The 22604-nt window shown below is 41.5% G+C and overlaps 2 protein-coding genes across 2 annotated transcripts; both read left to right on the plus strand.

The window, feature by feature from the left end:
* The first annotated feature begins 605 nt into the window (after positions 1-605).
* On the plus strand, positions 606-11518 carry otop1 (otopetrin 1). Its single transcript, XM_016681493.1, has 6 exons — positions 606-2096; positions 2847-2983; positions 3335-3393; positions 3630-3760; positions 7418-8346; positions 10091-11518. Exons 1-6 carry the CDS (start codon positions 1745-1747, stop codon positions 10259-10261), a joined length of 1779 nt encoding a protein of 592 aa, XP_016536979.1. The 5' UTR covers positions 606-1744; the 3' UTR covers positions 10262-11518.
* A 65-nt stretch (positions 11519-11583) lies between these two features.
* Positions 11584-19319, plus strand: drd5a (dopamine receptor D5a). Its single transcript, XM_016681503.1, has 2 exons — positions 11584-17185; positions 17395-19319. Exon 1 carries the CDS (start codon positions 14358-14360, stop codon positions 15738-15740), a length of 1383 nt encoding a protein of 460 aa, XP_016536989.1. The 5' UTR covers positions 11584-14357; the 3' UTR covers positions 15741-17185; positions 17395-19319.
* The last annotated feature ends 3285 nt before the right edge of the window (positions 19320-22604 follow it).

The raw sequence follows: 22604 nt of genomic DNA on the forward strand, positions 1-22604 counted from the left end.
TTCAGGACGTCCCGGTGCGGCGTCTATTTTATCTGTTTGACCCACGAAGACGGGAGCTGGGATGATGATGGGATCACTTGCTGTAGATCAGCGAGGTTGTCGACTGCATCGCGTTGGGAACCAATCACATGTCAGTGAGACCCGCGATTTAACGATGTTCAGCAGGACCCAGAAACATCTAGTGATTGTCTTTACCCCCCACGTACCTCCGGGGAGCCGCCTCCCTTTGTATAATTTTGTCTTGGTTTAGAATATCACTGTAACCTCAATTTTTTTTTGCGTTTCATTTTGAGCCTACTTTATATTCTTTTTTTAATGCTTTTTTTTCATAAATGGAGCATATTTACACAAAAGTTCATTAAAACAACAAAACACTTTTTAAAAAAATGACACGACATAAAGACTGCATTTACTTTTTTGATGTCAAATAAAATATCCTGAAAATGTTTCAATTTGAATTCATAAAGAAAAAATTATTAGCGTTGCTTTAAAAAAAACATTTATTTAATTCTTTTGCAGAGGGATTTTTTTCTTTCTTTTCTTGCTAAAAGTGTCCGAGATTTGCAGCTTGTCTTTTTTTCCCCAATATGAAAGCTGATCGTCGTCCGAGTTCACGTTGGATCCTTTATTTATGTGTTATAATTGTTACGTTTTTTATTTTTATTATTATTATTTTTGCCTTAGTTGTATAATGAGAAAATATTAACAGCATATTTTATGCATTTAAATAATAAAAAAGGAATGAGAAACCCTGAGGGTACGTAAAAACTTAACCAAGTTTATTTTTTTTTCTTTTTAAGTAATACTAAAAACTCCCACCAGGTATCATCCGTTTTATTTATCAGTATGCCAGCAGGTTACTGTAAAAGTATGCGTGTTTATATTGGCAAGATTTCTCAAAATCCCATCTATCACCCATCTGTCCTCCTCTCAGTTTTTCTGGACAGTCCCACCTTTGTTACGCAAATTTCTCGCAGACTCCTCCGCTTTTAACTAGTCTGTGTTCCGATCATCTATTAAATCTCAGTGACTACACAACAAGCCATTGTGAATTAAACAATAGATGTTTATTACTTTTTTTCCCCCTTTTTGTTTTTCATCAGTGATCTGCCTCTAGAATGTATCATCTACTGTCGGTAGACGGAGCGTGAACTGGTCACCTTGTCTTTCAGCTCAACACCTGGACGGCTGCCAGCGAGAAGGTGTCCGCCAGTTGGACCGAGGCGCAGGATTTGGGCGAAACTTGTTTTTCTGCTCTGTGGGTTAACTTTACGCTTTAGGTCTTAGCTTTTCCTAGACAATGAATGGCTGGCATGGCTATCACAGGGAGATCAATCAGCTTCTTAGAAACATGTGGGTGTTTCCACAAAGCGGACGCCTGGGATCACCCATGAACGTAATTAAAACCCTCATTTGATGTGACTCAGCGGGCTTATTAGACGTGCAGATATTTGCGTTTCAGGGTTAGGCCCACGAGGCGACACTGGCATCTATCAAGTCAATCCAGGACGAGGCTGGACACTGGAGCTTGTGCGTAACCACTGAGCCGGACCTCGAAGATCGAGTTCATGCTTGGCACTCTTTGTATCCGTCTGAGTCAGCGCCCTGTGGAAACCGGTAGCGCACCTGGCCTCCCTCTGATGCACTTATAGCGCACGAAAACGTTGGCTTTTTCCTCGCACCGTTGCAGTTTGTTTTTTTTTGCACATTAACCCAGGTGGCGGAACACGGCGGCCTCAACATCATGTCCCTGAACAAGTTCAGCCAGAGCTCCTCTTCCTCGTCATCCTCCAGCTCCATACGGGACAAGAAGGTCTTCGCCAAGCTCAAGCTCAATCTGTCGGGGGACTACCCGAGGAAGAACGCGGAGCTGCTCAGCGCTCAGTATGGGATAAACCTGCTGCTGGTCGGGGTGGCGCTGATACTGGCCATCGCGCACCGAGACTCCTCCGTTGAGGAGAAGGACCTGCTCTCCTTCACCACCGGCCTCATGATACTGCAGCTGATCTGGATGCTGTGGTACATCCTGGTGCGGCGCAGCCAGAGGAACACACGAACCGAGAGGGACGTCAATGCCACGACATGCTGGATAAGAGGTGAGCTTGGTAGAGGAGGCAGTCAGATGATGCATAGAAAGCGGCCCGTTAGAAGAACTGCAGGAGAGAACACGCGGTGTCTATTTTTAAAGATTGATGTGATTGAAGAAGTATTCACACCCTTTTAACTTTTTTCACATTTTGTCTGGTTACAATAACAGATTTCAATGCATTTTATTGAGGTTTCATGTGACAGATGAACGTCAGGCTAGAACTGCAAACAAAAATCTGGAAAGTGTGGCCTGCATATTCAGCTTCACTGCAATACCCCCTAAATAAGATCCTATAGGCAACCTCAACAAGTCGCATTTAATAGTAAACAGTGTTAACCTGTGTGGAAAATTGCTTGAGTGTCTTAAAGACCAGAAACCTCTAAGTTAAATAAAAAAATTATAAAAGCAGATGTGTGGAAGAAGACGCTGTGGTTCAGATTGGACGAAAATTCTACTCTTTTCCTTTATTTCTTTTCTTTTCTTTCCTTGATCACACCATCCCCCACGGTGAAATATGATGATGGCACCATCATGCTGCCAGGAAGCTGGCAACAGTAGATGGCGAAAATAGATAATATAATTTCATGCCTCACTTTGAACCAAAACTAAAACACACAAACAAAAATCATAACTATGTGCTACTTTCTGTCAAATCAATTTCCAGGAAACACTGAACCGTTTCATGCTTATGGCTATTTTTCTGTAAATGACAAACATGGTGGAATTTGTTTCTTTTTTTTTTTTTTTTTCTTGGCAGGTGGTTTAACTCTTCTTGCCATCCTCTCGTTGATCATGGACGCCTTGAAAATCGGATACTATGTTGGATATCGGCTGTGCTTGTCGGCATCGCACGTAGTCTATCCCGTCATCCACGCCATTCACACCGTAGCGCAGGTGAGTTCACAAACCTCCTTTAATATCAGCGACGTGGTAATCTTTCACCAGCCAGGTCCTTATTATCTGTGTGCCACCAAAGAACCCTGGATAAAGAAGTGCCCTTTGTTGCAGAAACACTGTAATCCTCTCCTTTTCCATGTTATTTGAGTGTAACCTCATATGGCAAAGCAAATCTGTGTGGTAAAGAGACTTAAACACTCAGTTTAAGATTAGAAATCATTTTTTAATATATAACAGTGGTATTTGTGCCAAATGCTGGAACTGTGAACTTGTTTTGATTTTTTTTACAAGCCTTTTAAGACGTTTACTTTTGTTTGATTTTTTTTTTCTCTTTTTTCTACTTTTTAGGTAAATTTTCTCTGGTTTCACATCAAGGATGTGATCAAGAGCTTTGAGACATTTGAAAGGTATAATAAAACTCTAGTGTTTTATTATTTGAGAGTCATGTTAAACGAATGGAAACACACATCCCACTTTTTAGACTTTTTGTACCATGTTTCTAAAAAATACTTTTTTTTCTTCTTTTTTTAAGGATTAAAAGTTTAAAAAACAAAAAAAAAAGAATAATTACTCAACCTTACAGTGCAAGACACCAACTATTTCCACACGCTATTCGACGATTATTATATTTATGTCTACTCAGGTTCGGAGTGATTCACGCGGTCTTCACCAACCTCCTCCTGTGGTGCAACGGCGTGATGTCAGAGACAGAGCATTTTATGAACAACCACGTCAGAAGGACCTTGGAACTGGAATTTAAAAATATCACCGAAGGTAAGGGGCCAGAGGGTCGATTGCTGCCTTGTACCTCAGAAGAAAAGTACACTTGTCCACTTGAGAGCTCGCTTCAATGGATGAAAGAAAACTAAAAGAGAAGGGGGTCTGAGAGGGGAAGGGAGGGAAGCTTAGCCTCCCAGTAGGTCTTGTTTGTGTCGAACATCTCTCTATTAGGTTTCACAGCGGAGCACAGATTTGCTGGTCCTGGCTCCCCCCCTTAATCGCCCTTTCTGCACACTTCAGACACCGCTGGCCTCTTTGGCAACCCCCCGCTTGACCCTAGACATCTTTATCCCAAGGCTGCTTAGTCCCAAGGGTGCTGCAATTACAGTAACTGATACATCTAAGCCTGGGGTTGGGGGGTTCAGTTGCTCCTCCTCATATCCGGCTGGCTGTGAGGGTGGCTGCACCCTGACTGTTCCCCTTTTAATTAAAAGGTGCAGCTCCATGGTGGTGGCCTCTCATGGGCTGCAGGGGGGAGGTGGGGGACCGGGTGGGGGCACACGGCAGGGTTTTGTTAAGGTGTGCCCCTGGGGGCAACCAATAACCACAGTGGGCTTTACACGCAGTGGGTAAGTATAAAACATACATTCAACTGCAGGTGCCTTCAGGTACCGGGGGAAATTTCAAATCAGTAAAATATTACCTGCTATGGGTGAACACTGAAAAGCAACAAAAACAGATCAGGTGAAGAGCTTTGATTTATTGCTGTTAGGAAAATTATTTAATATTATATACCTAAGAATGAGTTCAGTTCCAGAGACAAGTTGAAATGAGCATCAATGCCTTTGGAGGTAAAGAAGAAGCTTGCAAATCTCTGAACCTCATCACTAAATGTGAAGCATGGAGGTGGCAGGATTATGCTGTGGGACTCTTGCTAAAGGGGGAATTTGTTCCCTTCATAAAACAGATGGCATCAAGAACATGATGTGGAAATATTGAAGCAACATTTCAAGACATCAGCCACACTCAATGTTTTGGAGCGATCGTCACAAAGACAACATCTCTGTACCAAAATATTTGACCAAAGTCACACAATTTATTTTTAATAATGCTAAGAAATGCATGTAAAGTTTTTTTTTTCTTGTTCCCCCAACTTTCTGGCTTCATATTACTTTTAAATATTGCAGGTCTTTCTAATTTCAACAAGTATTTTTTATGCCATATTATGGCCAAAGGTCTTGCAAGTTGTTTCATCAAATGACAGAAAGTGTCTCATAAAAAGAAAGGTCTTCAGACTTTTACAACCTCCTACAAAAGGACGCAGGAAGTCGTATTTTTGAGGTGTTGCCTTAAAATGCACGAATGCACTATTTAACTCAAATCTTGTGAATCAGAACTTTATGATTTCATCTGAACATTTTTTAAACCACTTAAAGAAAAATGAAAAGGTAACTTTTGAAATTAGTGGAAAGAAATCCTCTAAAAGTGTCTCTTATGTTATTATTCTGTCATTTTGCAATCATTTTGCTCATCCTGACTAATCTAAAATGTAAAAGAAACTGATGTAACGTCAAAGCGGAAACATCTTTTCACACCGTCTATGTAAATATATCATTTTACCAGTTTTGTAGCATAAAGCCCTGACTTAAAAGGTACATATTTGTTCATCTTAATTAACATACGCCTTATACGACTTCATAAGGATACCTATTCTTATGTCATGAATCACGTTATATCTTGTTGCTGGAGGTGGAGCTGATCCAGTGTTTGTTTAGCAGGAATATTGCAGTGGCTTAGAGGGATTTACTCAAACAATGAATGAAAATGTTGGCAAGTTGAAGCCTGCTGAAATAATGCTGGTTACGCACTCGTTTCGTCCATAAAAAGACATTATTCCAAACTGATTGAACTGGTTTGACTGGCCTAATATTTTCTGCTATATTTATGATCTTGATATTCTTTGCAAGCTGGTCTGATACAAACGAATTTTGGAAGCAGTTAGAAATCCCTGCTGGCCTGAGGGGCCCAGGATGAGAGAACTGAACTCTTATTGGGTTTAATAATGTCCCTGTCGTGTAAAAATGATGGGAAACATCACACGTTCACAGATGTTACAAATTACTTTTATTTTGCTCCAGTGTCATTTAGTTCATCATGCCAAAAATATCTTTAGCTACCTTCAAAAATGCATTTTCACTTATTTACAGCGTTAACTTGAAGTACTTCCTACCAGTATTTCACTAGGAATTAGTAACAATTTCTGCCAGCAGTTATCAATTAAATTACAAAAATGAAAATGCAACATTCACGGTAGCTGTGGTGAAAACACCAAGAAACTCACAATGTGTTACAAGTTATAATTGTCTAAGAAAGGCTGGACAAAGAATTAGCAACAAAAATGGAAATATAAATTAATTTGATTGAAATAGAAAACTTTGCAGAGAATGTATTGTGGCTATCTCAGTTATTTTAAAATGCGTAATGACTGCATGCAGATTTATACCAAACAAATCCCAACTCTCTATATTAAAGCATTTTCTCTTATTTCCATATGTATATTCTTTTTTTTTTGGGATATTGCCTTTACAATACTCAGCAGCAGCATACATCTCATTTATTTTCACTGGACACTAAAAATGTCACCGATGTATAACAGGGCACCAAATGTTCAGCAAAAAGAATGGGAGGGAAAACGGCCCTTTGTTTAACTCCATTAGAAATTATAAGTATGTGATTTTGTGACTTAATGATGACATTTGTTAAACTGAGTGAGTAAATTGATACACTGAAAGTTCTCGGATAAAATACCATGCTGCTGGACCGTAAACATGTGCCAACCACACACTCAAAGCAACAGATGATACATTTAGTTTCATTGAATTCCCAAGAAACATTTAACAAAAACCTACTGATTGTAAAAGTAAAAAAAATCTAAAAAATACAGCAGCTACAGTTAACTTTACTGCATTGCTTTATAAGTAGGATTGAATGAAATATATCTATGCTTGGATTGAATGAACTTTCTTCCTATGAATTGGAACTACAAAAATAAACTGAATTGGATTAAATATTATATCTAGTATTACTATTCTGTTATTAGGCATTTTGAACTCTTTGCTAAGAGTGAACATTTGCGTTGTGCAAATAACTTCCTCACATATTCTTAATATCCCTTACATTAGAGTTGCTTTTAGAGACCAGTGTTTGTCTCTCCGTATACGAGACTGTATATTGTAAGATGTCTTGAACTAAAACATCTAATTTGCACATCAAAATAGCAACAATTGCTGCATATTATTTAACCTTATGTTATATTTAGGCCTAATGAGTTTGTTGGAATCTTATTAAATTACAAAAATTCTGTTCAGATGAGTTTCTCTGCATCCACCTGATTAATATTGCAATGTTATTGTAAGTGTGATAATATTACTTAATTACTCCCGCATACATATTGTTATCTTCTTTAACAAGTCTCCTTTGTTTTAGATTTCTTAATGTTTACAGATTCTTTCTTCCCGTCACTAAACTTACAGTGCTTTATTCTTTCCAAAAATGCCGACACGTTGTTAAACCTTTTGGTTTCTCCCATTGTTATGTCTCAATAGACGGGTGTGTTTTAATAATGGTTGGCATAACAACAATATTTTGTTGTGTAACTCGTAATTTGTCTCTCATGCCTTTGTACGCATTCTTGTTTGACCTGTTTTCCAGGGGAGCTGGAGCCGGAGCCGGAGCTGCAATGCAACTGCACAACGAGCACATGCGCCCTGTTCTCCCAGAGCTTCACGTACCTCTTCCCGTTCAACATCGAGTACCACATCTTTGTCTCCGTGCTGCTTTTCGTCATGTGGAAAAACATTGGACGCACCATCGACGTGTCCTCAAACAGAAAAAGTCTGGTCACTAAAACACAGGGGTTGATTTTGGGCCCCATTCTAGGTCTCCTCGCACTGGTCAGCACTATCGGAATACTGGTGGTCTACATTACGCGGTTAGAGGGCCCCCGGGAAGTTCACCAGTCAGCCATTTCTATGTTCTACATTTACGGCATCGTCATGCTGGTGGTCATGTGTTCTGCTGGCGCTCTGGGTTTGCTCATCTACCGCGCAAACCACATGCCTCTCGACGCATCAAAGAACCCTTCGAGACAGCTGGACACGGAGCTGCTGTTCGGGTCGGCCCTGGGCTCCTGGTTCCTGTCCTGGTGCAGCATCGTGTCAGTACTGAGCAGCAACAGTGACCCTCCCCACCGCTGGACCAACCTAATCTACTCCCTGCTCATTGTTCTGGAAAAGTACGTCCAGAACCTCTTCATCATCGAGTCCCTGTATCGCCGGCAGGAGAGCGTGGAGAGGGCGGACCCGGAGTTGCCCACCAATCCGGAGGTTTCCTCGGTGACTGCGTCTCTGCCTCCCTTAAACGGGATTGACAACCAGGCATACGAGTCTCCAGGCGGGGGCTCCAGCCCCACGGAGAACGAGCAGGAGGAGAACGGGCAGGAGAACGGGCAGGTGTACGGATCCCAGCGGAAGCAGTCGAATGTGCCGCTGCCCGTTGACTCTCACGTTGCGGAATCCTCGAACATGAAGAGGCTCATCCTGAAGAACATTGCTGTTTTACTGTTATTGTGCAATGTTTCGGTAAGTTTTTCTACACACCATCAAAACCATGGAAACAGGATTCACAACCCAGCTTGTAAACTAACTCAAACAAGCTTTCGAGGCATAGTGATAATTTACTGCCTAAAATTTATGGCACTTTTTTGGGGGGGTTTATGCAATGAATTAAGGAACTAGTGTTTTCATACTACATGACTGTCTCCCTTCATTTTAAAAACAATATTGTCTTGGTTCAGTCTCTTACTTTAAAGAAAAACTTTTAGAAACCTTGCAGCTGGAAAATCCACAATTTATACAAGATATTATGTGCACTTAGCATTTCCTCCAGAGTTACAAACTCTCTGGTGAAGTACTCAACTATTTGAGTTTCATACTTTTCAAAAGTGCTCACAAAGCAAATGTTTTCACATTTTGTTTTGCTACAACCACAAACAATGCATTTCCTATGTGAAATTGACGAAAAAGTAAACACTAAATTCACTTTTTTTGTTTCTTTACACACAACTTTGAAATGTGTTTTTTGTACTTTGTCTCCTGAGTCCATACTTTGCATTGGAAGGTGGTTTACCAATCACAGCTGCAGTTGTCTTGGAATATGTCTCTAACAGCTTTGTAGATCTAGAAAAAGATGTTTTCTCATCATTTTCTTTCTCGCAAATAGATCAATCTAAGTTAGACTGGATAGAAAGCACCTATGAACGTAATACTTTAATGCTGTGCCAAAGATTTTCAGTGGGATTGTACATTTAAGGTTTTGTTCAGTTGGAAGACAAAACCAAGTCTTTAGGATTTCCTCGTTGTTAACTCTGTCCATTTTCCCTTCAACTCTGTACGACTGCTCTTCCTCTGCTGAGGATTAGCAACCCCAGATCATGATGCTGCCACTGCCATTTCGTTTGGCAAAATGAAATGGCATTTTCATTTTGCCAAACGAAAATGAAAATCAGTCTGCTGACTTTTCCGTATCCTTTATGTGGCTTGTGGCAAACTGCAAACTAGGTATCTTGTGGCTTTCTTCCAACAATTGTTTTTGTGCACGCAGCTGATAGACAGAACATCCCACCTAAGTTTTGGATTGCTGCAGCTCCTCCAGAGCTTCCATGGACCTTTTGACTGCTACTTTGATTAAAGCTCACTTTAGCCAGGTTTGTCAGTGTAGGGTAGGCCAGGATTTGTTGGGTTTTCAGTCTCGCTGTCCTCGCTTTCAGGTGATGGATTGAACTCTGCTCTGTGAGATGTTTAAAGCCTGGAGTATTTAACCGAGCTTTTTCAGCTCCTCCACAACTTTCTCCCTGACGTGTCCTGTGTCCCTTTGTTTTTTATGAAGGTGTTTGTTAACTACTGTTGTCTAGCAAACCTCTGAGGCCCTTACAGAATATGCATAGACGGAATCCGTTCACTGATTAGGTTGGTTTAGAAGCCAAGGGGTTGTACTGGATTTTATTTAGGAGTATCAAAGTAAAGGAGGCTGAGTACATGTGCACAGCCAACATTGATTCAGTTTTATTTGTTCTAAACTTTGAAAGTGCTCTGTCACTTTCTTCTACTTTCCAATAAAAAACTCCTTTGTGTTTCGCTAACGAAATATTGAAACACTGACATTTGAAGCTCTAATGACAAAATGTGAAAGGGTTTTTATTCAGCCGGACGGACATATAAGCCGGACGGAATTAATAAGCGTAAAGTATCATTCCAGTGAGTCAAGTTTCCCCTTGTTTCATGTTTTAAAATTATTTTTCAAAAACCACATCTTTTCTTCTTTCAGCTGTGGATCCTTCCCGCCTTCGGCTGCAGGCCACAGTACGACAACGGCCTGGAAGAGGAGACGTTTGGCTTCAGCACGTGGACCAATGTTCTCAATTTTGTCATTCCTCTCAACCTCTTCTACCGCATGCACTCCGTGGCCTCCCTGTTCGAGGTGTTTCGCCGAGTCTGATGGAAGAGCCGGCGAGCAGTGGCCGACAAGATGCGCCGGAACCCTCGCCAGCAACCAGCGGCGCAGTTCAGCTGTTCAGGAGGCCGTCAGGGTCACTTTTGCTGCAGACTTGAAAGAAAAACTAAACTTTGGAGAGATGAACCATATAGCCTGTGCTCCTTGAAGAATGACAGAAAGTGTTTTATGCATACTTATGAGGAGAATATAGGTATTTTTGCTAAATTTATAGGGACTCTTTAGTACTTTATAATCTGTTCTGATAATTGTTTCAACTGGGGTACAATCCATTGTGGAACTGAATGCTTAATCTGAAATGCACATTATATATTCTCATAATCGTGACTAAATTCAGACTGTAGAAAACTGACCGAGTCACAATATCCTGAAGTTAACAGTGCAGCCACTGCATGCAACGTAAATGGATAACGTTCTCACTTATCCATGTTTAAAGTTTAGATAGAGATGTAAAACAGAATGCATAGCAGAATTGCAAGTTTGCAGTTACAATCTTATCACAACATTTTTTGCATTTTGTTATTAGTTGGACATAAGTTCTCAGCTCGTTCGTCTCTCAGCCACCAGTCGCCGTACGCTCTGAATCTGTAGTCCGTTCATCTGATTGGAAGATGTACTTCAAATTGTTACTCTAAAATGTTGTCCTTTGTGAACCAGATAAAATTCACAACGTTATCACGCGTCAGGATAGGCACTTCTTTAATGTCACACCAGAAAATATTGTTACTGCCATTACCAGCCACCACAGATGAGTGGTGTCGCTAATGGAAATGCAATAAAAACAATCACAGTCTGGGACAAAACTTTGCACTAAAGGCGTTACTATGAAATTTTGCTGAAAGTTTTATTCAGGTGTCCGATTGAGTTCTCAGTCTGGTGCTATCCTTTCGGGTTCTCTATGTGCCAAGTTGTGGGAAACAAACTTGGCAAACAACAACAACAAAAATGATTCTCGCATATTACTGTAGTCCTGTATGTACTGCTACTCTGATCAAAATTTCTCAGCTGCTCTATTTTTTGCCTATTTGATTAATTTGTGCTTTCAAGAGATTACATCAATATATATGTATATATTCTGTGCATACAATAAAAAAAATATTTTTCTTTTTCAAACTTAAGACTTATATTTTCCTTTCTTTTTTTTGTCTTACGAAGGATCAATGCCACTTGAACACTTTCATTTCACTTTGCAACCACAAACTTACGTTCATTTTATTGGGATTTTAAACAACAAATATAGCATGATTGTGAAGTGGAGGAAAATTGTACACGCAAAATGGTGTGTGTGTGTGTGACAGAAGCTAACACTCCTCATCACCCTGAACACACTGTACACACGGTAAAACATGGTGGTAACAGCTTTATGCTGTGGGAATGCTCTTCTTCAGCAGTGACAGGGAAGTTGGCAAGAGTTGGTGGCAAGACGGATGAACCGGAACACAGGGAAATCACTGAAAAGAAATGGTTAGAGACTGTAAATAATGGTGGAAGTTCACCTTCCAACACACACACGCACACACGCATACAACCCGAGCTGCATTAGATGGGTTTAGTTTAGAGAACATTATCGTGTTGGGATTGAAATCTGTTTACGGACGTTTCCCAACAGTTGAGCGTTTGTTAGTGAGGCAGTGAGATGTACATCCGGCTTGCAGCACCCATTCACACCACTGGGTGGAGCCAGACTGGTTTGAAGCACAACGGCCACTTTTATTTCTTAAGCTTGTGCTTTTCACTAAATGCGTGTGTGAGGAGGAGGGAGGAGGGGGGAGGACCGACAAAATCTTTGACAAATACAAATCTAGTTTTTAAGCGACTTCCAAAGAGCAAAACAAATATTTCCCTTTTCATATTGAATTTTTAAATTGCGATATTCTGTACTTTTTTTTCTTTTTCTTGTTTGTTTGAAAATGAAGTCAGTCCATTGCAGCTTTGGCGACGAAAAACAAAGGTTCCCTCACAACACTTGAATGTGTGCATAACGCCCTTGTGACGTTTGCGAAGTGCAGAGGTATCCTATAGATGCCGATGGGACGCTGTTTTGCCTCCTGACGTGGCCTGATCCCCGCAGATTATGGGTCAGGCTCCTCCAAGAGAATTTGGCACCGGGCGTCAAGGGGATTATTCCAGCATAGTGTCTGAACGATCTGACAGGCACGCAGACACTTCTAAAAATAACCGTGACGTTTCAGAGGCGGAAGCCGTGCGGCTGTTGCCGCTGCACTGACACACGGCGACGCGGCGCTCCTCGCTCTCCGTGCCCGATGAGTGCGAGTGTGTGACTCACCTGCTTTGAAAAGAAAAGTCCCTGAAGAGGGTGAGCTTTGACCTCCCAGTCAGGGATTGTTAGAGGGGGATAAACAAACACCTGGGATCAGGAATAGTCCGAGAAATATGTTCCAGCACGCTGAAGTGTCGAAATGGCAGCCTATATATAAATATTTTTTTTAAGAAATGAAGGATAGATTTAAAAAAAATAATTATAATGCTAAAAATATGTTTGAACGTAAGCTGCTTCGTATGCTCCCAAACTACATCCTGATCCTCTTTGCTGTGGGCTGCCTGCGTTTCAGCACCACGGACAGAGTCTGTGTTGGTTGAGTGCAGCGCCTATTCCAATCATTTGACCTTTTTTCACATTCTCTCGATAAGGATAAATGTTTTTTTTAAATGATTATTATTTATTATTCTTACAAATAAAAATTTGTTTCAACCTGGGAATGGTTTGCTGTGCGCCATTTGTTTCTCCCCCAGACAATGTTTTACATATTGGTCAAAAAAAAAAAAAGAGTTACATTTTGGTCTTATATTACCAGCGCGCGTGTGTATTTGCCGTGCCCTCTGTGGGCTTGTGGGAACGTTCTCATGACAGACAGATTCTCCCACCTGAGTTTCGGATCTCTGCGCCAGAGTCGTCTCCTTTACCTGCCTGTCAAGATGAAGTAGATAGTCGTATCTTGGTCGGTTTGCAGTCGTGGCAAACTCTCTCCAACAGAGCTATGTGGAAATATCTAAAGCTTGTGACACGGTTAACACCCCGCTTTAAACATCTCCACAAATTTATCCCGCCGACATGTTTGACACGTTTCTCAGTCTGCGGTCTATTTGCTTACTAATGTTACCCAACAAACATCTTAAGTCTACAGAGAACACCTGAAGTTTTACTTGGATTTTAAACCACCTCAGGGTGATTCTGTTTACTACTTACGTGGACCGGATTTGATTTAGGTGTAGCAGAGCAAACGGGGCTGGATGCAAATGAACGCCGAACTTTGCCGCATTGCTTTATAATGTTTTGTCGCATAAAATTAAAATAATATCTGTTGGATTTTGTTGTTTCAAAGCATCTCAAGTATGAGAAAGTTGAGGGGGTGTGAATACTCTCGCAAAGTTGCACCCGATTATCTTATGTGGAACTCGTTGCTGCTTCTCTGTCGTATTTATTTATTTTTCGTTCACTGCATGGCGTTAAATATAAAGCAGGCAAGAAGAAAAAAAAGGAAATCGTTTTTTTCTTTCTTCTTCTTCTTCTTCTTCTTCTTCTTCTTCTTCTTCTTCTTCTTCTTCTTCTTCTTCTTCTTCTTTTATTGTGAAGCCTTTAATTACGCACTTTGGAGTGTCCCAACGGGACATCCTGTTGGTCCTTAGTGCGCAATTGTGCGTTATTGCCACGCACAAGGAAGGCGTAATGGTGCATGCGCCAAGACCTGATTAGATGTTCGTGTGAGCGTGCGTCGATGTGTGTGAGAGTAACGCTCCTCAACGTGCTCAGAATATCTTGGACTGACGGATCCAGAGGGGCAGCCCGGTCACACGACCGGCGCCCGGGTTTTTCCCCAATATGCTTCCCCCCCTGCTCGCAGCGTTTGGGTCCTTCAGCGCGCCGTGTGCGTCGTTTGGTTTAATTCCAAAGCTCCCTGCTCTTTCTTTCCCTCTATTCTGCGCTGCGCATCAAGGTGGCTGCCCAGCGGGTCATCGCGGACAGTCCGGCGACTGGCTGAAAGCTGAGCCCGCCCGCACGCACGGAGATACGGACTGCAGTTTTACTTGAAGAGAGGAGGTGTGTAAGGGGGGTGGGAGAATGGAGAACCCGGCCAGGTATCTCTCTTCGGTGCAGGGGATAGATTCCGTGCCGGCGCCCCTCGGAGAGATCATGTGGAACAGCACTGAAACGGAGGCGACAAACGACGGCGGGAAGGATATGGTGGTGCGCACGGTGACCGGCTGCCTGCTGTCCTTGCTCATCCTTTGGACTCTGCTGGGGAACATCCTGGTGTGCTCCGCGGTGCTGCGCTTTCGGCACCTGCGGACCAAAGTCACCAACATCTTCATCGTGTCCCTGGCTCTGTCGGATTTATTCGTGGCCGTGCTGGTGATGCCCTGGAAGGCTGTGGCGGAAGTGGCCGGATACTGGCCGTTTGGCACTTTTTGCAACGTCTGGGTCGCCTTCGACATCATGTGTTCCACCGCGTCCATCCTCAACCTCTGCATCATCAGCGTGGATCGGTACTGGGCCATCTCCAGCCCCTTTCGATACGAGAGGAAAATGACCCAGCGGGTCGCCTTTGTCATGATCAGCATCACCTGGACACTCTCCGTGCTGATTTCATTCATACCGGTCCAGCTGAACTGGCACAAAGCCACCGCCGACGGGTTGGCCGGAGCGCACAACTCCTCCGCGAGTCGGCAACTGGAGGAGAACTGCGACTCCAGCCTGAGCCGCGAATACGCAATCTCCTCCTCGCTCATAAGTTTCTATATTCCCGTGGCGATCATGATTGTAACGTACACCAGGATATATCGGATTGCTCAGATCCAGATCAGAAGGATAGCGTCTCTGGAGAGAGCGGCGGAGCACGCGCAAAGCTGCCGGAGCAACAGGATAGAGTGCCAACACCACAACACGCTAAAGACTTCGATCAAACGGGAGACCAAAGTGTTTAAAACTCTTTCGGTGATCATGGGCGTCTTTGTGTGCTGCTGGTTGCCCTTTTTCGTGTTGAACTGCATGGTCCCGTTCTGCAACAAGCCGGCTGCGGACCGAGACGCGGGCCTGCCGTGCGTCAGCGAGACGACCTTTGACGTCTTCGTGTGGTTCGGTTGGGCCAACTCCTCCCTCAACCCCATCATCTACGCCTTCAACAACGAGTTCAGGAAGGCCTTCGCCAGCCTCCTGGGCTGCCGCTACTTCTGCTCCAGCACGCCCGTGGAGACGGTGAACATCAGCAACGAGCTGGTCTCCTACAACCAGGACACGATCATCCACAAGGAGATCGCCAACGCGTACGTCAACATGATCCCCAATGTGGTCGAGTGTATGGAGCACGAGGAGACGTTCGACAGGATCTCGCAGTTTTCTCACAACAACGACAACGTCACAGACTCCGTTTGCGACTTGGAGGACTGCGAAGCGGACATCAGTCTGGACAGGTTGTCACCTTTCACCCCAAACGGATTACACTGACTCCACACGGTGCGTCAATGGGTGTGTTGGTGATTCTCAGAGCCGGCCCAAAGTTATCCGGGGGCCCTGGGCAGAATTTGATTCGGAGGCCCACTTCTGATTAAGCTCAACAGCTGTCAGCAACTAAAGCGCCACAGTTTTTTTTATTGTCCATGCTCGATCATTATTTAAATTCTGCATTTGAACATTTTGGTTTGCAGCGAGATAGTTGGCCAAAACAAACAAACAAGCAAACAAACAAACAAACAAACAAATTCTTAAAGGGATAGTTCAGATTTTTATCAAATGGAGGGTAAATAATCAGAGCTGGGCCAAGAGAATCAAAGGACAGCCTCAGATTCAAAATGTTTGTAGAGATTTATGGGAACACAAAGATGTGAACCTTCAAACTGTTTGAATTAATTCATTATAAAGGTAGAAAGCAAACACACTGTGGAACAATTGTGCTCAGGCAGTCTGGTCAAAGCAACTACAGTGCCTTGCAGAAGCACTCCCAACCCTTAAACCTTTTATTTTTTACATTTTGTCACATTAGAGACAAATTTAATTGGTGTTTTATGTGATCGACCAAGACAAAAATATTTAAATGCAAAAAAAAAATCCACCAGACGTCACCCAAATAGCAAAGAGAGTCCACCTATTTGTAATTTAATCTCAGTAAAAGTCCTGGTTTTCACATAGACCAATGAACGCAGCTGTCAAATCAGGTATAAAGCTGCAGAGAAGCTTAGCGTTATGTTATAAAACAGAACAGCAAGCTTTGAACGTCTTAGGTCTTAATCTGAAAATGGAAAATGCATCACACAGCTGCAAAACCCACCAAAATACCAGTACACCTAAATAAAAAGCCATTAGCCGCCACACAGTGCTTCTAAAGAACTATTGCCTTAAATTATGCAGAGATTAGCCCTGTGTTATAGAAAAGGCTAACTTGTTTAATCTCTATGTTACTTTGCTGAAAACTATGCCCGTAAATGTTATGTGGGCTAATCATTTAAAATCATTCAACTGACCTTTTCTGTCTCAATAAAAACACATTTCTTCAAGTCATGACAAAACAAAATCCATATATAATAAATTTCTACAAGTAAAAAAAACACCCTGTTTCTGTCAGTAGGTGTGACAGCTCTACAGAAATGTTCCTTTTGTGGGAATGAGGGCAAAATTGAAGTATTAAAATATCTGAAGCCTAACCTAAATTCACAAGCTAAGAAAGGAAAGCATAGATCGGAGAAGCATCCAACAGGACTATGGCAACTTTGGAGGAGCTTCAGAGATCTACAGCTACTGGGAGAGAATGTCTCGACAGCAGATCTATCCGTCAGCTGGGCACACAAATAGGGTAATCCTAAAAAAATAAAAAAAACTTTGTAAAAGACATGAAACTGGGGTGGAGGCTTGCCTTTCAGCAAGACAGTGACCTTAAACAGACAACCAGAAGAATGGTTTAGATCAGTGTTTCTCAACCCTGGTCCTCACCACCCCCCTGTCCTGCATGTTTTCGGTATTTCCCTTCTGCCACACACCTGAATTGTATCTCTGGGTGATTAACAGGCTTCTGCAATACTTGATGGTCATGCAATCATTTGAATCAGCTGTTCTGGAACAGAGGCACATCTAAAACATGCAGAGCAGGGGGGCGCTGAGGACCAAGGTTGAGAAACACTGGTTTAGATGAAAGCGTGTTTATGCTTTTAAGCGATCAGAGATCAAAGTTCACACCGAAATCCAATTCAGAAAATAAGACCTGACAATTTGTGCTCACTGATGCTTGCCATGCAGTCCGACTGAGCTTCAGCTGCTTTGCTATTCCAAGAAGTATCTCCATCTCCAGATGGGCAAAGACGGTAGAGAAACTGACATGGTGGTGCGATCGTACCTAACGCTGGATGCACACAGTATTGACTTAAGGGACCTGAATACAAATCCACACATCTACACATTTTAGATTTATATACAAAAAGTATAGCCATGCAACATTTCCCAACCACTTCACACTTTGTAATGGTACATCACATAAAATCCCAATAAATGGCGTTGATGCTGGTGATTTTGATGTTAAGAAATCTGGAAAGATTCAAGAGGTATGTAAACTTTTGCAAGGGACAAAAGCAAGGCAGTGTAGATTTTTTTTTTTATAACTCCACATTTGTCAACTTCCCCTTTGGTCCTAAGTGTTATTTAGGAGCCCTGAGGCCGACTGGAGTGGCAGCTAAGCTCCAGCATTTCCTGCCTTGGGCCGGCTCTGATGCTTCCATCATTGTTAATTTTCCCAGAAGCCCCTCTCCATTGGAGTGGGGGACAACATAGGGGTTCCCTGAGCTACTGTGGTGGGGTCTGACGACCTTTCCGTAGACACGGTAGACCACCCCGCTATGGCTTTACATCATATATAAAACGTGACGTTGTTGTCCTGTTCTGAAAACAAAACAAAACAAAACAAAAAAAAAACGTGACGTGTAGATGTTTATTTACTTGGCAATTAAAGTCCGTGTTCCTTCGTTCAAAGGTTCAGTGTTGCTGAAACTGTTGCTAACTAAAAAGGCTTTACTCGGTGCGCCAGTGTCTATAACGTCCGTCTACTCCGAGGATCCACAAAGGAGACTTTCCACCTCTTTACTAACCATCAAGCGTACTCAGCGCCCACCTTTCCATTGAGCGTGAAAACTGAGGCCAGCCTTACGAGACAGTGTGACTGAAACAGTCCAATGCAGTCAATTTAGCGCCTTACAGCCTGGTGAACAAAGAGATTTGAGACATGCAAGGAATGTGTCCTGTAGAGTTTAAGTTACGTGATGCCAAAATGCATTTTTGAAGCGTTTCGCCACACCGACCTCCCAGGTGACTCTCTTTTTAGCACATGCGCTCAGGACATGTGGACACTTTTAATCTGAGCTGCCACAGGCTTTTTAATAGAGAGGCAAAAGCACAAAATCTAACGTGAAGGATACGCAGAGGAAGCCTGCATGTGCTGGAATCTCTAACTCACATCTTAAAGTAACAATTGTTTTAACACATTGCTATGGTCAGAGTTATTTTCTATGATGTTTAATTTCACACAGAGGCCAAAATATTTGTGTAACGCTTCAGCTGTGTGAGCCAGACACAACTCTGTCTGATCAGACTCGAAGACGAAAAGAAAAAGAGAAAAAGAAAAGAAAAGAAAAAGTCTCCCAGACATTACTTGAAACCAATCGGACAGCACAGCTGGATATCACATCCACATCCTGATGACCTGATCTGAATGTATTTACTGTCCTTTTCAATGGTGAAGTGTGTCATAATTTGTCTAATAAAATAAAAGGCTGTCATTCAGAGTGGAGTACAGCACATGAGTATCTTCCTGAAGTATTGTTTTCCATAAACACAAAACTGTTGGTTTATATATACACACATCTCTGGAAAAAGTTAAGAGACCACTTAAAATGATCAGTGTCTCTGATTTTACCCTTTATAGGTTTATGTTTGAGTAAAATGAACATTGTTCTTTTATTCGATGAGCTGCTGACAACATGTCCCCGAAATCCCAAGCAAAACTTTAGAATTTATTTACAGAAAATGAGAAATGGTCAAAATAACGAAAAAGATGCAGCGCTTTCAGACATCACATAATGCAAAGAAAACAAGTTAATATTCATTTAGAAACAGGAATATTACTGTTTTACCTCAGGAAGAGTTCAGAGATCAACATTTGGTGGAATAACCAGGAGGTTTTAATGGGGTTCAATGCAGTGGGATCTTTATTTTTTCCATAGCTGTAAGTACATATAAGGTCAATGCGTTATGTTAAATTCAAAAATTTCAAATTTCATATTCCAGCGGTATTTCCTTGTTCTTATATCTAAATCAGGTAGACTGACCTTCAACAAGCCCCATCCTACCACACAGTACAGTCTGTTCTATTGCTATCATTATATTCAACATCAGAGGAAAGAACAAAAAAAAAGAAAATGCAGTTGCTCAGTAGTCAGAGATGGAAGATGCTTTTGTTTTAAGTGTGCAGCTTAAATTACTGTAGCTGCTCTGTTCTGTTTTATTTTAAGTAATACAAGCAGAACACACCATTTTATTGGGGAAAAAAAATTGATTGGATGTAAAAATCCAAACTTTAATATGGTGAGATTTACATCAGGTAAAATTGTGAAAGTGAACATTGAAATTGTCGCCGTTTGCTTTAGCTTAACTGTCTGTGCCGTCGTCCATCTTGGTTCAGCAGTCATGAAATTCTGGCTCAAACCTGTGACTCTCTGGAAAACTTCAGAATCCACGTTGAAATCTGTCAAAAGCTGATCAGCTCAGTTCTAGTTGCTCTTTTAATGCCACCACAAAGCAGAATTAGCATTTGTTTTTCCTTTGTGCAGTTTTTGCAAAGCATTGTATTTGTGAAACCCTGCTATAGAAATCTCTGCTAGTGGAGAATGTGGAGCCTGACCTCTAGTGCAAATATGGTGCAGAGATTCTGAACAAAGCAGCCTTAAATTTCCTGCTTTCCCATCCTCCTTGTGCTTAGTTGAGCCGAGATGTTTTACGCTCAAAGTTTTTGCAAAATCATGCAGAAAACAAGCCACACAGACAGAGAAACCACAGGGTACCGACACCTAATTACTGCAACTGCAAATCTGTGCATTCAGGCACCGAGCTCATCTTACAGTTCTGCAAACCCTCAGGAGGTCCCATTTACTGCAGCATGTTCCTGTTTAGCAAGAAAACAGGACAAATAATTATCAAAATAATTTCACTCTTTAAAACTTTTCTCTCGGTTGATTTTTTTTTAAACTGATAAATTGGGAAATGTACAGCTTTTGTCTTGCAGTTTTCAAGTGTTTTTTGAAAACTTTGTGACACTCTTTCTCTTTCTCAAACACACACACAGCTCTTCTCACTGTGCGTACTTCTATTGTATACCTACAGTAGGTAACTCTTTCTAATTCCTGAGGCAGAACCCAGATAAATAATAGAGCGCTGGAGCTTTATAAACTTCATACAAGCTAGTAGGACAACACTTCCTCCTTTCTCTAAGGCATTTCACAAGGTTGGAGTACAAAAAGGTGGATCTTTAACCACTCTTCTTTGCACAGTCTCTCTAGATCCATGGTTGTAAAACCTCAGCGCAATCTCCATTGCTTAAACTTGTGCTGCCTGTAGTGGTACTTAGAATGTTGATATTATATATCTGATGTAGAAACAAACATATAAACTGTGAAGTGGAGAGTGGAAAAACCAGAAACAAACAATGTTGGCTGCTTATGTGAATTCTTGGTATTTTTAAGCACTTGTTGCAACACATTCTCTAAAAGAGGCTGAGTATCACCATGTGTAAAAGACTGAATGAGTAAGAAAATAAACTGTCCTTTAAACTGTGGCTATGTTTTATATGCAAGGTGGCCAGTGCTATTGCCATACACCATAAAAAGGTTTCCTAGAAATGTAGAACAGAAACAGAATGTCAGCATTTTACAGGCTCTGCTCCACACTTACTGGCATTTGAGGAGCTTCACAAGATCTCGTCATCGATTGCACCAGAACTACATTGAGTGTTTGTTGCTGAAAACCTCAGTGTGCGTTTCTTCTGACCGAAGCTCAGCATTCCAGATAAAGTTCCAGCCCTGCACGTTTACATTTGCAACATGAAGACAGTCAAAACTATTTTTTTTCCTGCCTTCTCTCTCAAATAGCTTGTTGGCATGAAGATAGAATCTGCGGATTGTTATGGAAAAGTGGTGCCCCCCCCCCCGCCCACAAAACGACACTTTTTGTTGCATTTCTCTAACATTTAAGTTTGGAGATTATTATGTTATCACCTTTACCAATAAACGTTGGTTCTCAACTGACTTTTTTCCCCCCACAGTTGACTTTTTCCACTATTGCAATTTGGGCAAATGAATTGCCCAAATTGCAATTTGAGAGATTAAAAGAGCCTGTGATGAAGATGTGCTTAGTGTTTGCCAAGCAGCTTGTCGAGCTCCATGTAAGAAAACTTAATTTTTCAAACTGAGAATCCTAATTTTATCACACAAACACCTTACATCAGTGGTTGGAATTTGTCTTTCCCATTTTGAGGAATGGCTAGAAAGATCAGGACAGGTCTTCTGTGTCAAATAATCAAATAATGTTTTTACACTAACTGGACAGAGTTATAAAAAAAGAGTTATACGTTTAAAAAACAAAGTCAAGCATGTAAAATGTAAAAGTGTTAATGAAAAAGCTTCAGTTACATTTGTCGTATTTTAAATGTCATGGATGCCAATAATTCTTGCTCCTGTGATTTAATTTGAAGAAATGTGATTGAATTAAAGGTTAGACTTTTCTAAAAAAAAAAAAAAAAATCAGAATGAGGTTATGTCCGCTATAAAAGATTAATTTATTTGAAAGAATTTCATACATCTTTGTCAAGGATGCTGAAAAATAGAGTTTTAAATGCCACTTTCTATGTCCTTTGATAGCATACTTAGAATTTAATTCATTTTTTATCTATCAGCCATTTTAAATAATGTAGTTTTAAAGAATTTTAAAGAGAGAGAGAGATTAAAAGAGCCTGTGATGAAGATGTGCTTAGTGTTTGCCAAGCAGCTTGTCGAGCTCCATGTAAGAAAACTTAACTTTTCAAACTGAGAATCCTAATTTTATCACTCATGTATAACAACTGAGCAAGAGCAATGCAATTCAGTCTCTGATGAGTAAATGGACCTTGACTCAATGACAAAAGGTAATTTTCCCTGATCATTGACAAAATGGCATTAAGAGGAGCTGAAGCCCTGAGGAGGTTATCCTCCATTTTCACCCCCATTCTTTAACCAATCAGTGTTTCTCTGAAGACGATGATGAGGGCTGGGGGTAGGGGGGATGTTCAGCTGAGCCCGTTGT

Source organism: Poecilia formosa, unplaced genomic scaffold (assembly GCF_000485575.1).
Source record: "Poecilia formosa unplaced genomic scaffold, Poecilia_formosa-5.1.2 Scaffold283, whole genome shotgun sequence".
NCBI lineage: Eukaryota > Metazoa > Chordata > Actinopteri > Cyprinodontiformes > Poeciliidae > Poecilia > Poecilia formosa.

What these genes read in the sequence shown, in the direction of transcription:
- otop1 (XM_016681493.1), top strand. Translation starts at nt 1,745, where the DNA reads ATGTCCCTGAACAAGTTCAGCCAGAGCTCCTCTTCCTCGTCATCCTCC. An exon ending in CCATTCACACCGTAGCGCAG is followed by an intron (nt 2,984 to 3,334) that starts GTGAGTTCACAA and finishes TCTACTTTTTAG; the next exon opens with GTAAATTTTCTCTGGTTTCA. An exon ending in ATTTAAAAATATCACCGAAG is followed by an intron (nt 3,761 to 7,417) that starts GTAAGGGGCCAG and finishes CCTGTTTTCCAG; the next exon opens with GGGAGCTGGAGCCGGAGCCG.
- drd5a (XM_016681503.1), top strand. Translation starts at nt 14,358, where the DNA reads ATGGAGAACCCGGCCAGGTATCTCTCTTCGGTGCAGGGGATAGATTCC.